This window comes from Mizuhopecten yessoensis, unplaced genomic scaffold, assembly GCF_002113885.1.
Source record: "Mizuhopecten yessoensis strain PY_sf001 unplaced genomic scaffold, ASM211388v2 scaffold11059, whole genome shotgun sequence".
NCBI classification, from domain to species: Eukaryota; Metazoa; Mollusca; class Bivalvia; order Pectinida; family Pectinidae; genus Mizuhopecten; species Mizuhopecten yessoensis.
This window is the reverse complement of record NW_018408858.1, coordinates 822,076-840,561: the sequence shown is the minus strand read 5'-3', so window position 1 is coordinate 840,561 and position 18,486 is coordinate 822,076. Positions and strand designations below refer to the sequence as shown.

Genomic DNA, 18,486 nt, shown 5'->3' with positions numbered 1-18,486 from the left:
ATTTTCATTCTCAAACTTTGTTGGGCTCTATCCCAGGAAGCCATCAGCTAAATATGAAGATTCTATACCTTTTAGTTCTTCAGAAGAAGTCGTTTGAAGTTTTTGACATATTTGACCCCTGTGACCTTGAAAACAGGTCAAGGTAATTTTCGTTCTCAAACTTTGTAGGGCTCCTACCAACGAAGCTTTCAGCCAAATATCATGACTCTAGGCCTGTCCATTCTTCAGAAGAAGTTGTTTAAAGGAAAAGTTGACGGACGATGAAGCCACGGTACAAAACACCACCGCAATATCATTATTGGCACCTATTAAGTTGAACAACAATCAGTACACAGTTTCTTACATGCTATTGGGATCTGATTAGCTGGAATTTCCAATTAAATAGTACTAAGTTTGTGCTAGATTAGGACAGAAAACATATACAAAAGCTTGTGATAAGATGATGAAAATGAGCAGTTTGGGGTTATTTGGCAAGTAGCTGCTAATTGCTGTAATTATTTGTTAGTAAAACTAGTGTCATAGTGAAAGGAAAATCAACAAAACGACAGGAGATATAAAAGTGTGCTCTAGAAGTGTACAGCATTTATAGAAGACAAAATTCTTTTCTGTATAATCTATAAAATTTGCCAAGATGAATATTTATACAGTTGTAACAAGAATGTCACAAAGTAATTAAATGAGAATTGAATAACACTTATCAAACAGAGAGAAAAGATTATTCTTCATTAACAATGACAAATGAAGGAGATTATATTGTTATAAATATATGAGTTGGTAAAATGGACAGTGGCTGTACTGTACATGAATCAAGAACCACAGATAAAGATGGTGCCTGTCTTATAGGATTTACCTGCCAGGGTAAAACACTTCCTTGTATGTACTTTGATAACTTCCTGTTAAATTAGGATTGTATATATTTCTATACAGAAAGGTTGTTATAAGGTGATCCTAAACAAAGTGATGTTATTCGGTTTATATGAAAACAGTTGAAGTTAATCCTTTAATATACATTACTGATACAAATTACGTCTCAATGAAAACAGGTATGGATCATTATTCCTATTTCTCTTTATGAAAATAACGCTGAGATGTAAAAGAAGACTTTTTTTATTACAAGAAGCAAGATCTTTTGAAAATTTGATTTTAAGTAACCTTCTACCGAAGTTATTCACATTTTTGTTTGTCCTGTGTTCCGACTATATAGCATAAATAAACTAGGGAGGTTTGACAGCACAGAGTGTTACAGATGTACTTACAGTACCCAGTCCCAGACCCTGTAATGATATAAACAAGGCCACATCACATCCCTTACTAAACAGCATACCCTCGCAGTATACAGTCGAGACAGCACAGAGTCAACACACTCGACACTTCCTATCAAGTGTAAGACAGATGATGGTCCTCAGAAAATTCACTTTCAGGGAAGAGTGGATTGAGCACCAGTAAGGAACAGCGAACCACAAGCAGTAATGAACTTAAAAAAACGGCTTAATTTACTCAAACATAGACCGGAATATGAGGTAGCATAATAATAATAATCCAACTAAGGACCCGGAACCAGGTAAATGAATCCGGAATACACTAGAAGTGGTGGAGGATGAGTTTGTATGTGTAACAAGACAGACAAAATTGTGATGAGTAAGACTGGCATTTGAATCTGAAACTCTTCAAACTAGAGGTGGAAGCTGTACCAATGATCACTGACAGTCAACACAGTCCAGGGCTTCTAAACATAGCCTATCCCTGATGTGCATCAAAGGTAAAGACTCCATTCAGAAATATCTTGATCATTAAGGTAATCTAGTTTACTCATTCACCCCCTGAAGACACATTTTAACTCTTCCATTCAATGGTTGGAATAGTTCATTGTGAAATTGCAGGGGTGTATGAGTTAAGCCAGTGGTGACCAAAGCTGATAGAATGGTATTATGTGAGATAGCTACATAGTAAACTACTTGCACAAAATCTAGTTGCAGAGTATTTGATCTGGATACACAACAGATATTTGCAAAGCATCAGAATATAAAATTTGGAAATATTTCTGACAACAATGTGTCTGTTCAAGTAAAGCTGGTTGAGAAAACAGGATAACTGGTTCAGGTTACAATGGGCGCAAAAGTGTTATAGCGATGTGTCTGTACAGGTGAAAATGGTGGCTGGAACAGTTCAGCTGGTTACAATCGTGCAAGAATTGTTTGGAAATACTAAACTGTAATCTATAGATGCAACAAAAAGTATTTCTTACATATAACACATGTATATACATTACATGAGTATACATTGTATATACACTATGATCAGTATTACAAGAACAATCTGCAAAAAAAATTATCTAATTAAACATCAATATCACTACCATTCAAATACCTTCTGAATTTTTGCAAAAATGTGTAACTTTTCAGAATCAATAAAATCACTTTTCAATTAAATAATTTTAAACTTATACTAGATCACTGACAGGCCAGTAAGGGCCCTGCCATGTGTCTGACTGTAACCCACCCCGAACCCTTGATGGTCTATTTGAGTAACGGTAACCTTGACCTTTGAAACTTTTTACGTCACATCTTCATATCGGTGTATCACCATGTCAAACTTTAAAAAGATCAGAAGTTTTGGATCCGAGACAACCACCATACTCCCTATGGTCTATTTAAGTAACATACTTCCTTACTAATTCAGTAACTTAATTAGGAACATGAACATTGACAGTACGAACCAAATATTCACGAAGTTATGTCATGTTTTAATAATGTTTTAAACTCACCAGAACAGTTCTAGATATTTTTTGAAAGGATAAAGATACACATATTTTACATAAATACGACATTTGTGACTTACAGGTAACACTATCCACTACTACATATTCTTTTCTTCAATAAGAGATTGTATCATAATTCATCTGTATTTAGTCTCTTTGTCACTTCTGACTTTCATGACATCATGTTAAGATAAAACTGTTGATTTGTGAGGTCACAAACTGAGGTCATACATTGTGTCACTAATTGATCATTAGGGCATAGGCTGAGGTCAGTCACTCATTGATCATGGGGTCACACATTGAGTCACTAATTGGCCCTACAGTCACAGGCTGAGGTCAGTCACTCATTGACAATGGGGTCACACATTGAGTCACTAATTGGCCATACAGTCGCAGGCTGAGGTCAGTCACTCATTGATCATGAGGTCACGCATTGAGTCACTAATTGGCCATACAGTCACAGGCTGAGGGCAGTCACTCATTGATCATGGGGTCACACATTGATTCACTAATTGGCCATACAGACACAGGCTGAGGTCAGTCACTCATTGACCATGGGGTCACACATTGAGTCACTAATTGGCCATTCAGTCACAGGCTGAGGTCAGTCACTCATTGACCATGGGGTCACATTTTGAGTCACTAATTGGCCATACAGTCACAGGCTGAGGTCTGTCACCATTGATCATGAGGTCACACATTGAGTCACAAATTAATGATAAGGTCACAGGCTGAGGTCAGTCACTCATTGATCATGAGGTCACACATTGAGTCACTAATTGGCCATACAGTCACAGGATGAGGTCAGTCACTCATTGATCATGAGGTCACGCATTGAGTCACTAATTGGCCATACAGTGACAGGCTGAGGTCAGTCACTCATTGATCATAAGGTCACAGGCTGAGGTCAGTCCCTCATTGATCATGAGGTCACACATTGAGTCACAAATTAATGATAAGGTCTCAGGCTGAGGTCAGTCACTCATTCACAATGGGGTCACACATTGAGTCACTAATTGGCCATACAGTCGCAGGCTGAGGTCAGTCACTCATTCACAATGGGGTCACACATTGAGTCACTAAGTGGCCATACAGTCACAGGCTGAGGGCAGTCACTCATTGACCATGGGGTCACACATTGAGTCACTAATTAATAAGGTCACAGGCTGAGGTCAGTTACTCATTGACCATGTCACACATTGAGTCACTAATTAATAAGGTTACAGGTTGAGGTCAGTTACTCATTGATCATGACATCACACATTGAGTCACTAATTAATGATAAGGTCACAGGCTGAGGTCAGTCACTCATTAATGATAAGTTCACAGGCTGAGGTCAGTCACTCATTAATCATGAGGTTACAGGCTGAGGTCAGTTACTCATTAATCATGACATCACACATTGAGTCACTAATTAATCATAAGGTCACAGGCTGAGGTCAGTCACTCATTGATAAGGTTACAGGCTGAGATCAGTTACTCATTAATAAGGTCACAGGCTGAGTCACTAATTGATCACATGGTCATCAAGTGCCCGTCTGATGTTTCTTACTTGTCGGAACGTCTCTTGGTGCATCTCTTGGTGCCGTGTGTCATAGTACTGCTCTATAAAGCCAAAGTACTCATTTCTCTTCCTCAGGAGAGTGGGTTCTCGCCGCTCTAGACTGGCTGGAAGGTAACCCTGCACCAAAACAAAATGGCATTGTACTTTTCATCAAATGTAGTAACTTATTCAAAAAAACAGAACAGCATGTGATTGTATGATTTGAGTGTTTTCTTTTTTATCAAATGTTCTTAAAGAAAGTTTTCACTTTTAATTTGCACTCTTGTTCAAGGAAAGAAAAGGGACAGAAATAAAAAATAATACAGTTTACTCGATAACATTATTTTAATTCTTGATTATACCATGAAATTTAAATCTCAGATCACAGATACAAATAATATGCACATTTGTACAGGTCCAGCAAGACATTGACAGTTTAAGGTTTTCACGTGTTACAGTACGTACAGAGAGTATTTTCCAGGCAGTAGGACGGACGGCTTTGGGAACTCCTGACCAGCTGAGCTTTCGGAGTTCATCTGTACCAAGAGATAGACCATCAACATTATACACATGATACAATCAAATCAAAGTTGTGTATTTCTACACCAGTGTGACCTACAACATTATACACATGATACAATCGAACAGTTCTGTATTATTTTTGATTTCACACTATTTACATCAGTCCTTCAAGTGCTTGAAACAGCAGTCCCAATAGTGGTTACCTGACCAGATGATGTTATAGTCTATCAACACGTAATGTAAATGTACATATTTAAGCTGTATTCTAATTTTACCACAGTCCACGCTTTTAATGTTGTGCTAATTTATTATTGAGCTAATGTAAGTGTCTGTATATAATTTCCTGTTATACATTATGAGTGCACTAATTCATCAATGTGTAATCTGTCATAATTTGATAATATGCTTAACTGTGAGACCGCTAAAATGTTCAGCCCACTAAAATAAGTACTTTCACAGTATCAAATTGTCTATGGAAGGCAATGGGAAGATGCAGAGTGAATGTAAGTATGAGCAAATGAAATGAAACCAGATGGATGTTTTTGGCAACAACGATATGTCTCACCTGTGCCCCGCTTTGACCATCACTGCACAAATCAGAGAAACAAACTTAAATGCAAAAACTTAATGTTGATGGGGATGCTGACAAAGTCAATGGACCATGAAAAGTAGGCCACATCCAGCATTTGATGTATGGGTTGAGATGTTCTACCTAAGATGCATCTATGGTGCAAGTTTGGTTGGTCTAGCACTTATACTTTCAGTGAAACTAAGTTAAAAGCAAAAACTTAATGTTGACGCCCCTGCAGTCACCGGAAAAGGAACACCTTAGTGTCTCAACAGAGAGCAACATCTGTACAATAGGCACATCATATCTTAAGTTTACTGAAGTGTTTTCATTCGTTTGTTTCCTTCTATTGTCATATTGTTAAACATATAGTTAAACACATGGGTATACAGTAGTGGACAAGGGTTTAATAACCTCTAATACATGAATATTACAGTAATGTTGTGAAAAAGATTTCTCAAAGCTCAAATTATTTCTTTACTTTAAACAACTCATCAAAGGCACTTTAATCTTTAGGTTTGTGCATGGTCTTAGTGAATGCTTGCATTATGACTATTAACAAGAAGCTTTTTAAAGGTTTAGACAAATTTGGCCACTCGGCACTGTGACCATAAAATAGGTCAAGGTCAATCATTTGATCTTTATAGCCCCTCAACCCGGCAAGCTGCTGGCGATATAGTATGACCCTCTTGGTAACTCAGCAGAGGTTTATTTATTAACTTTGTTAATCGACTGATAAATGATTTTCAAAGGGATTTTCCATATTCAAATACATCACACCCCATTAACATGATGCCAAGAGAATAACTGAATCTTCATACTGTACTACCAAGTGTGTTGACAGCTGTAATAAACTGAGGTTACCTAGGTCTGTGTTCTGTGCAGCCATTGCACTTCTGAACTTTTCCAGTTTGATGACTTGGCGGTCTGGCACTTTTTTCTGAGTTGGTCTGATGGCCGTCGTCTTGGGAGCCTGCCACCCCGTGTTCAGTCTCATTCCCACTCCAGGACCCGCTCCTTGGGAGGAGGTGGCTGATGGGATAGCTGTCACATGACCTGGTTATACAAAAACATAAAGCATCTTTAACCAAAATAGAGCTTTCCCTGTAGAAAAATTGAAATAATTTAACTTTGGCTATTCCTCCAAGGGTAGACTTGTTCAGGTTATATTGTAGATGTAAAACCTTGACAAATTATAGTGCACAAATATATCAACCATAATTTCTAATTACATTTAATCCCATAGATCTATAGATTAAACATTAAATTGCTAGCCTTGCGTTCTGTCATTTGACAACCATATTACATCTTATGCAGATTTCAAAGATGATTAAAGTTCAACATTCGCGAGTCAAAGTCTCAATTTTCCCCCAACGTTCCACAAAATTTGAAACATTGAGTTTGCCTGTATATCCAGTTTTATAATTTACTTTGCTTGCTGTCATTCTGAGCGTTGATTTGTTTGCTATGGTTGTCTATTACAGCCTCTGCAGTCTTGCGGACATCACGGAGAGACATCTGGATATTGGCCATGACCAGGAGATCGTCGTCTCCATCGTCCCAGGCGTCAGACGTCTTGTTCTCAAAGTCATGGAATGCATCTTTCTTGTTACTTCTTAGTTTGCCATTATCGTCTTTTTTACTGAAAATGTTAACAAGTAAAACTTCTTGTCATACAATAAAAATACTGAAGAAACATAATGACATGTAAAAGATATGAATATCAGTTTTGTGTTTGCCCTTTGTTTTTGATGCAGGGTTAAAGAACAGAATCAATACAGTACCTGTACTTTAGTCTGTACTAACAGAAACAATACGGTACCTTTGCTTTAGTCTGTACTAACAGAATCAATACAGTACCTGTACTTTAGTCTATACTAACAGAATCAATACAGTACCTGTACTTTACTCTGTACTAACAGAATCAATACAGTACCTGTACTTTGGTCTGTACTAACAGAAACAATACGGTACCTTTGCTTTACTCTGTACTAACAGAATCAATACAGTACCTGTACTTTGGTCTGTACTAACAGAAACAATACGGTACCTTTGCTTTAGTCTGTACTAACAGAATCAATACAGTACCAGTACTTTAGTCTGTACTTACAGAATCAGTACAGCACCTGTACTTTAGTCTGCACTAACAGAATCAATATAGTACCTGTACTTTAGTCTGTACTAACAGAATCAAGACATTTCCTGTACTTCAGTCTATACTAACAGAATCAATACAGTACCTGTACTTTAATCTGTACTAACAGAATCAGTACAGTACCTGTACTTTAGTCTATACTAACAGAACCAATACAGTACCTGTACTTTAGTCTGTACTAACAGAATCAATATGGTACCTGTACTTTAGTCTTTACTAACAGAATCAGTACAGTACCAGTACATTAGTCTGTACTAACAGAATCAATACAGTACCTGTTCTTTAGTCTGTACTAACAGAATCAAGACAGTACCTGTACTTCAGTCTGTACTAACAGAATCAGTACAGTACCAGTACATTAGTCTGTACTAACAGAATCAATACAGTACCTGTACTTCAGTCTGTACTAACAGAATCAGTACAGTACCAGTACTTTAGTCTGTACTAACAGAATCAATACAGTACCTGTTCTTTAGTCTGTACTAACAGAATCAAGACAGTACCTGTACTTCAGTCTATACTAACAGAATCAATACAGTACCTGTACTTTAATCTGTACTAACAGAATCAGTACAGTACCTGTACTTTAGTCTATACTAACAGAATCAATACAGTACCTGTACTTTAATCTGTACTAACAGAATCAGTACAGTACCTGTACTTTAGTCTGTACTAACAGAAACCATACGGTACCTTTGCTTTAGTCTGTACTAACAGAATCAATACAGTACCTGTACTTTAGTCTGTACTAACAGAATCAGTACAGTACCAGTACATTAGTCTGTACTAACAGAATCAATACAGTACCAGTACTTTAGTCTGTACTTACAGAATCAGTACAGTACCTGTACTTTAGTCTGCACTAACAGAATCAATATAGTACCTGTACTTTAGTCTGTACTAACAGAATCAAGACAGTACCTGTACTTCAGTCTATACTAACAGAATCAATACAGTACCTGTACTTTAGTCTGTACTAACAGAATCAATACAGTACCTGTACTTTAGTCTGTACTAACAGAATCAATACAGTACCTGTACTTTAGTCTGTACTAACAGAATCAATACAGTACCTGTACTTTAGTCTGTACTAACAGAATCAATACAGTACCTGTACTTTAGTCTGTACTAACAGAATCAATACAGTACCTGTACTTTAGTCTGTACTAACAGAATCAATACAGTACCTGTACTTTAGTCTGTACTAACAGAATCAATACAGTACCTGTACTTTAGTCTGTACTAACAGAATCAATACAGTACCTGTACTTTAGTCTGTACTAACAGAATCAATACAGTACCTGTACTTTAGTCTGTACTAACAGAATCAATACAGTACCTGTACTTTAGTCTGTACTAACAGAATCAATACAGTACCTGTACTTTAGTCTGTACTAACAGAATCAATACAGTACCTGTACTTTAGTCTGTACTAACAGAATCAATACAGTACCTGTACTTTAGTCTGTACTAACAGAATCAATACAGTACCTGTACTTTAGTCTGTACTAACAGAATCAATACAGTACCTGTACTTTAGTCTGTACTAACAGAATCAATACAGTACCTGTACTTTAGTCTGTACTAACAGAATCAATACAGTACCTGTACTTTAGTCTGTACTAACAGAATCAATACAGTACCTGTACTTTAGTCTGTACTAACAGAATCAATACAGTACCTGTACTTTAGTCTGTACTAACAGAATCAATACAGTACCTGTACTTTAGTCTGTACTAACAGAATCAATACAGTACCTGTACTTTAGTCTGTACTAACAGAATCAATACAGTACCTGTACTTTAGTCTGTACTAACAGAATCAATACAGTACCTGTACTTTAGTCTGTACTAACAGAATCAATACAGTACCTGTACTTTAGTCTGTACTAACAGAATCAATACAGTACCTGTACTTTAGTCTGTACTAACAGAATCAATACAGTACCTGTACTTTAGTCTGTACTAACAGAATCAATACAGTACCTGTACTTTAGTCTGTACTAACAGAATCAATACAGTACCTGTACTTTAGTCTGTACTAACAGAATCAATACAGTACCTGTACTTTAGTCTGTACTAACAGAATCAATACAGTACCTGTACTTTAGTCTGTACTAACAGAATCAATACAGTACCTGTACTTTAGTCTGTACTAACAGAATCAATACAGTACCTGTACTTTAGTCTGTACTAACAGAATCAATACAGTACCTGTACTTTAGTCTGTACTAACAGAATCAATACAGTACCTGTACTTTAGTCTGTACTAACAGAATCAATACAGTACCTGTACTTTAGTCTGTACTAACAGAATCAATACAGTACCTGTACTTTAGTCTGTACTAACAGAATCAATACAGTACCTGTACTTTAGTCTGTACTAACAGAATCAATACAGTACCTGTACTTTAGTCTGTACTAACAGAATCAATACAGTACCTGTACTTTAGTCTGTACTAACAGAATCAATACAGTACCTGTACTTTAGTCTGTACTAACAGAATCAATACAGTACCTGTACTTTAGTCTGTACTAACAGAATCAATACAGTACCTGTACTTTAGTCTGTACTAACAGAATCAATACAGTACCTGTACTTTAGTCTGTACTAACAGAATCAATACAGTACCTGTACTTTAGTCTGTACTAACAGAATCAATACAGTACCTGTACTTTAGTCTGTACTAACAGAATCAATACAGTACCTGTACTTTAGTCTGTACTAACAGAATCAATACAGTACCTGTACTTTAGTCTGTACTAACAGAATCAATACAGTACCTGTACTTTAGTCTGTACTAACAGAATCAATACAGTACCTGTACTTTAGTCTGTACTAACAGAATCAATACAGTACCTGTACTTTAGTCTGTACTAACAGAATCAATACAGTACCTGTACTTTAGTCTGTACTAACAGAATCAATACAGTACCTGTACTTTAGTCTGTACTAACAGAATCAATACAGTACCTGTACTTTAGTCTGTACTAACAGAATCAATACAGTACCTGTACTTTAGTCTGTACTAACAGAATCAATACAGTACCTGTACTTTAGTCTGTACTAACAGAATCAATACAGTACCTGTACTTTAGTCTGTACTAACAGAATCAATACAGTACCTGTACTTTAGTCTGTACTAACAGAATCAATACAGTACCTGTACTTTAGTCTGTACTAACAGAATCAATACAGTACCTGTACTTTAGTCTGTACTAACAGAATCAATACAGTACCTGTACTTTAGTCTGTACTAACAGAATCAATACAGTACCTGTACTTTAGTCTGTACTAACAGAATCAATACAGTACCTGTACTTTAGTCTGTACTAACAGAATCAATACAGTACCTGTACTTTAGTCTGTACTAACAGAATCAATACAGTACCTGTACTTTAGTCTGTACTAACAGAATCAATACAGTACCTGTACTTTAGTCTGTACTAACAGAATCAATACAGTACCTGTACTTTAGTCTGTACTAACAGAATCAATACAGTACCTGTACTTTAGTCTGTACTAACAGAATCAATACAGTACCTGTACTTTAGTCTGTACTAACAGAATCAATACAGTACCTGTACTTTAGTCTGTACTAACAGAATCAATACAGTACCTGTACTTTAGTCTGTACTAACAGAATCAATACAGTACCTGTACTTTAGTCTGTACTAACAGAATCAATACAGTACCTGTACTTTAGTCTGTACTAACAGAATCAATACAGTACCTGTACTTTAGTCTGTACTAACAGAATCAATACAGTACCTGTACTTTAGTCTGTACTAACAGAATCAATACAGTACCTGTACTTTAGTCTGTACTAACAGAATCAATACAGTACCTGTACTTTAGTCTGTACTAACAGAATCAATACAGTACCTGTACTTTAGTCTGTACTAACAGAATCAATACAGTACCTGTACTTTAGTCTGTACTAACAGAATCAATACAGTACCTGTACTTTAGTCTGTACTAACAGAATCAATACAGTACCTGTACTTTAGTCTGTACTAACAGAATCAATACAGTACCTGTACTTTAGTCTGTACTAACAGAATCAATACAGTACCTGTACTTTAGTCTGTACTAACAGAATCAATACAGTACCTGTACTTTAGTCTGTACTAACAGAATCAATACAGTACCTGTACTTTAGTCTGTACTAACAGAATCAATACAGTACCTGTACTTTAGTCTGTACTAACAGAATCAATACAGTACCTGTACTTTAGTCTGTACTAACAGAATCAATACAGTACCTGTACTTTAGTCTGTACTAACAGAATCAATACAGTACCTGTACTTTAGTCTGTACTAACAGAATCAATACAGTACCTGTACTTTAGTCTGTACTAACAGAATCAATACAGTACCTGTACTTTAGTCTGTACTAACAGAATCAATACAGTACCTGTACTTTAGTCTGTACTAACAGAATCAATACAGTACCTGTACTTTAGTCTGTACTAACAGAATCAATACAGTACCTGTACTTTAGTCTGTACTAACAGAATCAATACAGTACCTGTACTTTAGTCTGTACTAACAGAATCAATACAGTACCTGTACTTTAGTCTGTACTAACAGAATCAATACAGTACCTGTACTTTAGTCTGTACTAACAGAATCAATACAGTACCTGTACTTTAGTCTGTACTAACAGAATCAATACAGTACCTGTACTTTAGTCTGTACTAACAGAATCAATACAGTACCTGTACTTTAGTCTGTACTAACAGAATCAATACAGTACCTGTACTTTAGTCTGTACTAACAGAATCAATACAGTACCTGTACTTTAGTCTGTACTAACAGAATCAATACGGTACCTGTACTTTAGTCTATACTAACAGAATCAATACAGTAACTGTACTTTAGTCTGTAATAACAGAACCAATACAGTACCTGTACTTTAGTCTGTACTAACAGAACCAATATGGTACCTGTACTTTAGTCTGTACTTACAGAAGCAATATGGTACCTCACTTTATGATTGAACTAGTATAATCAATTCAGTACCTGTACGTCAATAACCTGTTTACCAGTTAATTACTCCTTTGTGTATAAAACACTCAAGTTTGACAATAATCTTATTTACTAAATCAATACACACAGCTGTTGTACATGTTAAGTATAAAAATCTCTGTATTTGTACAGGTTTAATGTAAAAATCTGATTCTCATAAAAAGATATCATATATATATTATATGAAGCTTTTTGATGATGGAGCAATTGTAATGAGAGGCACATATGGCCATCTGAACTTGACAAGAGGTTTTAATGTTTCTGCTAACTTGAGACTGAGGTTGTCATCTAATTTTTCTTACAGTATATTGACCAAAAGCACTAATGTTACCAAAACTTGGTAACAGTAATGATATTAGCATTTCTGAGAGATTTTGTTAAAACTGACCTGCTAGAATAACTGACCTACTAGAATAACAGACCCGCTAGAATTGAGAATTAAGCAAATATGACTCAGACAATCAGGTGGCTAAGAATTAAAACCAACCCATAAAATAACAACATCTGTTCAGAATGCTGAGAGCAGTATTCATACCAGTTTGGTCACCATTGGTCTGGTTGAAATGAATAAAATCAGTCAGTGGAAGGATTGCCTGCCATTTTCAATTGAGAATTAATACGAAAAACTTTCAACACTTTGTCACATTTGTATACATATTGATAGTGCAGGAAAAAGAAAACAGTTTTATAATCATAATAAAATAACATACGGTCAACTTCAACTTTAAGTGTACAAAGTGCCTCCCTGTAAACATTTTGCTAGTTAATTACAGTGTAAAGAAAATGTTAAATTTACCTTTTACTAGGAAGTGAAGCTTGTTGCATAGGTGGGTGCTGTGCTCCATATACTGGCTTGATGCTGAAAAAGAAACACTTGTGAAGGTACTTCATACTTTTCATGTTTACCAGGTAGTGAGTTTTTCTCTACAACCATCTACATATATGAACAACTAATCAGAAGATATGCAAGAAATTTTTCATCTGACAAGAGGAAGTAAAATCTATGTTACAATAAGTGTTGAATGTGTACATGACGTAATGGTACAGGTCACTGTTGTCCTGAATGGTCCCCGAGGCGGCTAAGAATCATTCACTATAATCCAGAACAGTCTAGCTGACAGGTGTGGTTACCTGAGGCTAGATGTCTATCAGCTGGTATGCTTTAGTACTGATGACCACCTACTCTTAATGTGTGTCATCTAAAACCATAACTATTACAAATATTGTGTTTATCTGTTTATCACAGCGGCACTAATACAACCAGACCTAATGTCCAACCACAGTTCAGACCTCTATCAATCACAGCGGGCACTAATACAACCAGACCTAACGTCCAACCACAGTTCAGACCTCTATCAATCACAGTGGGCACTAATACAACCAGACCTAATGTCCAACCACGGTTCAGACCTCTATCAATTACAGTGGGCACTAATACAACCAGACCTAACGTCCAACCACAGTTCAGACCTCTAGCAATGAAATTGTTGAATCTGTCAAATTTCTCCATGTACAGTATGAATCCAGCATTACATAAGATCCTACATAATTTCAAATACAAGTTGCAAATATATAGCTGACTGCATTTTAGATAATTAAACTATGGTATGCACATTTCATAATAAAGGTTTTCCTGAAGAATAACAGAGCACTTGAAAGGAAGAGCATACAACATACCTCTATACCTTCTGAAAATTTTCATTGGAATTTGAACTCATTTATAACTCAGTTTATCAATGATGAATGTTCTTAATCTGCAAATTAATACGGGTAAGACACTAACTTATTTTGCTTGGAAGTCAACAGGACAAGTTGAAGAGATTATTTGCTAGTCTTATGTCAATTTAAGTACCAAGTCCAAGATTTCCATAGGAACCATCTCCAGCACGAAACACACAGAAAGTTTAAATTGATTACCGTATATAGGGAACATAAAATAACTACCGCTATTATGATATGGTGAAGTTTTTAGGAAAATGTGACAATAATATGCAATATATTGTTATTAATAATTTGAGGTTCTTATATACCGCTTTATCACAACCTAGTTTGTAGGTCATCTCAAAGTGGTTCACAAATTATTATTTATGGATATAGGGCCATTGCAACCAGCCAATATCTTTCTCAACTCCCTGGGGAGCATACAGCCTGAGCTGCCATTTCGGCGCTAACAGCTAGCATTCAACAATTCTAGCACTGCCCAACCACGTACTCATTTACAGCTGAGTAGCCTGGAACAAGCGGAGTAAAGTATCTTGTTCAAAGATACAACACAGTGCCATGCCGTGACTCGAACCCGTAACCGTTCGGCCAGGAGCCTGGCATCCTACCACTAGACTATCGTGCCTCCTAATGATTTTAAGCAGTTTTTCAAAATGAATGTTCTTATTTTTATAATCTATGAAATGATATTGTGATAACAAAGGACCAGTTAGATTAGGTGATAGATAGTCCTTACTGAAATCTTTAAGTCTCAGACTAGAGAACTAGTGTGTGTGTCGAACCCTGTTAGTTATTTCACAATGAAAAATGCTTGAAAATAAAACTTAGTCTTGGTCCAGTCAAGCTACTATGCAAAAGACTAAAATCTTGTGAATGTCAAGATGAAAATGAAACTTGTGGAGTGACGTGCAGGACGTGTTGTATAAGTCTAGTAAGGCCAAATAAAAATATGTGTGTTTTCAGTTTTGGCTCCAAAAAAAATAGGGAAGGTAGATAGGAAATACATTTTATTTTAATTTTTTAATTTTATTTATTTTTCTGGACGAGAAAATCTCCTGATTACCTCCTTGAATGTTGAAAATATGTAATTGTTTTAATAAAGTATGAATGGCACCAAATATATATTTTTTTATTCATGTAAAATAAATACACATATTAAAAAATCCATGCATTCCTAGTTTTTGTGTTGAGTAGGCTCAAACCGCACATAAAAGTAAATTATTATTTGACCCACCTAAATGTTTATGGAATAACCAATGTAATTAATGGTTAAGTGCTGCAACCAGTGTTACATTTCTAAACTATCCCTATAGCTACTGGACACTAGTGTTTAGTAATCCAAACTCCACTGATGGTCACCAGTGTTACGTTCTCGTTTGTATCACTAGCTGATGCTTTCTGTTCACAATTTCCACTGCCACCAGTTTAAATTAATTGAACAACAAGATAAGTATAGTAATATTTACACTATATTTACAACACAAGTTCATTATTACTAACTTCCAATCCTAATTCTCACTTTAACTCTAACTTTCTAACTCTCCTCTATATCTTTAGACCTCTCAACTCTGTCTCCTTAACTCTGTCTCCTTCCTCAAGACTCCTTAACTCAACTTCCCAGTCCCCAACCCAACTCTCTTCTCTTCTTCTTCTTCCAGGCTGAACTACCTTACTATCTGTCCCTTAGCAAAATCCTGCTACATTGAAAATGTTGATACATTAAAATTGTTGATGCTGCTGAAATCCTGATAAATTTTGACCCCTACACAACTAGATTAACTGGCCATAAATCTTGCTAAATTTGACTCCAGGGGTCAGCATCAGCTGGAGACACAAACTCTGACATCAAAGACTGGACTCCCCCCACCTACAGTCCTACACTACAGACAGTCACACTAATGTACAGATCCCAACCTGTATCATAATCACAATTAGCTATGGCTACTCAGCTACCATCTTCAAATAAAACTCTGACACTGACCATGAGGCAAGGCTAATAAAATGCATTTCTTATACTTGTAATTTTGTGATACATCATATCAAATCAATAAACACAATTAATGAAATCATATACAAAAGATTAAGATATGAACCACATTGTAATTGTTCAGTGTTTATCATGTAGCTACAAATTAGGTGTAAAATTTAATCTAGTTCCAGTCAAGTGCAAATACCAATCTCACAATCTGAGCCTGAGTCTACTCATACAGGGTCAGGTCAGACATAAGTGCATGCTCTTATAAACAATGTACAATTCCAAAAGGCCTGACACCCCAGGCTAGCACATTTCATAAGAGCTGGTGAAAACATTCAATATACAGTGGATCCTCGTTATCTCGAAGTCGAAGGGGTCGTGGAAAAACTTCGAGTTATCCGAGTATTTGAGTTATGCGACCTCGTACTATACAATGCAGAAATGAAAATGCGCAAATTTAAAACAAATCACTGTAATGGAGCAATTATATATGCATAGTTGATTCTGTAAATGAAAAGACACACAAACAGATTATATCGTACATGTAACACATTGATTCGTTAAAGCCAAAAGTGACACCTGACACCTCCTCAACTCGATGTATACGTAATCAACAGCAATTATTGTATTGTTCTTAATCTCTCGATATACTTTTAAAGCCATACTGGCTCCTGTAAAAACATGAACCTGTGAAGCTGGTTGTGATTTTAACTGTGGAACTCTTTTATGCACGACCACGCTTTGTGACCAATTTTCCAGTTTGCACCGTCGTCTGTTTGGTTGTACAAATCATTAAACGGACTCACAGTAGGTACAGAATACTGTTGGTCAACATTGATGAAGTTTGTTTTTTATTATGAACAACATGGTTTTGACAGTCCGCACACTTTACAGTCCGATTGTTTTTTTAAAATTCTTTTTACCGATTTCATACTAGTCTACTCACGAAAGATGTTCATAAACACGGAATGGCGAGATGTCATACTTTTGCATTTTATTTGTATCAAATAATTAACAAGTGACAAAATGAAATTTGAACACTATGAAGTAGACAATGTTTTGATGTTGGATTTACGCTATTGAAACCAATATTTTACTTCGAGGTATCCAAGTTTTTCGACTTTTCAGGGTTCAAATTATCAGAGTTTTATTTACTAAGATAAAGAAGAGATTTGGCCGGGACAAGAGAAATACTTCGAGATAAACGGGGTCTTCGAGTTAAAAGAGTTCAAGATAACAAGGTTCAACTGTATATGAAACAATAGGCTAGACTTTATTTATTTTTTAAATGTGAGTCAGTACTCTTAAAACACATATCACGCATCTGCCTGGTGATAGCATTTTTATTTTTTTTGTGACAGAATATCTTCAATATCAGTTGTATGGAAAAAAAATCATGATTAATTTATCAAAAATTCCACGCCACCTGTGACAGGTTCTACCCTCACACTTGTGACAAAGACCTGCTAGTTATACCTGTAACTTATGGCTTAATGTTAGAAGTGGAACCGAAAGTGCAGTTAATGAGTTACCAGTATACGTGTAGTTTTCTTTTCCCAAAATTAAAAGTAAACATAATATTATTATGAACATAATTGACATAGGGTTTGACTTCGATAATAAACGCACTGGACCGTTATAGACACCGGGGGCGTATTTAGAGTATGGTAATTTGTCCTTGACCAGACTTAAAGTTATATTGGTGATCCAAATATGGAAACACCGCTCGTAAACTGTTTGACAGAGTCGATGTGCAAGTAATATTTACCTCCCCGGGAAACTTGTTCCCTTTTTCCAAAACCCCGGTTTGCTTCCCTCTTTAGCAGTCGAAGTGCCCGGACGAGACATGTCTCTGTAGATCTTCGGTCTTGGATCCAGGGAGCATACTACAACGATTATAACGTGTCTATATCATTTTGGGGGATGAGCTGGAAAATAAGTGTTGACAATATGGCGAAATCGTGACGTGCACTTCCGATACTCAGACTTCCTACTCGATTCTGGGTCACCTGAACTTTTTAGGGACCATTTCAAAAACAAATTTTTGATATTAAGGACAAATGTGCGTTGATTTTTTCAAAAAATATCTGAAAAGAAACTTGGTCTCTTTTTGCCAAAATTCCACGTTGGTTGCAGCACGGACTAAGATAATCTAATTCCGTGATTGCAGTTATACATTGTTGCAAGGCTAATGAGTCATTTAAAATTATGC

At 36.1% G+C, this 18,486-nt stretch overlaps 1 protein-coding gene across 3 annotated transcripts in view; it reads right to left on the bottom strand.

Annotated features, from left to right (window-relative positions):
* LOC110465165 (TBC1 domain family member 22B-like) overlaps positions 1–18,247 on the bottom strand; it is a 30,738-nt gene extending 12,491 nt beyond the window's left edge. For 2 of the 3 annotated variants that reach the window (XM_021520812.1, XM_021520811.1), the window contains exons 1-6: positions 18,043–18,247; positions 13,374–13,436; positions 6,822–7,033; positions 6,256–6,447; positions 4,767–4,837; positions 4,311–4,439 (exon numbers count right to left, since the gene is read on the bottom strand). In XM_021520812.1, coding sequence (XP_021376487.1) covers positions 4,311–4,439; positions 4,767–4,837; positions 6,256–6,447; positions 6,822–7,033; positions 13,374–13,436; positions 18,043–18,122 — 747 coding nt within the window. In that variant the 5' untranslated portion in view covers positions 18,123–18,247. Of the gene's footprint in view, positions 1–1,256; positions 1,275–4,310; positions 4,440–4,766; positions 4,838–6,255; positions 6,448–6,821; positions 7,034–13,373; positions 13,437–18,042 lie in introns of all 3 variants that reach the window. The other variant, XM_021520810.1, reaches the window with a different exon arrangement.
* Between the last annotated feature and the right edge of the window lie 239 nt (positions 18,248–18,486).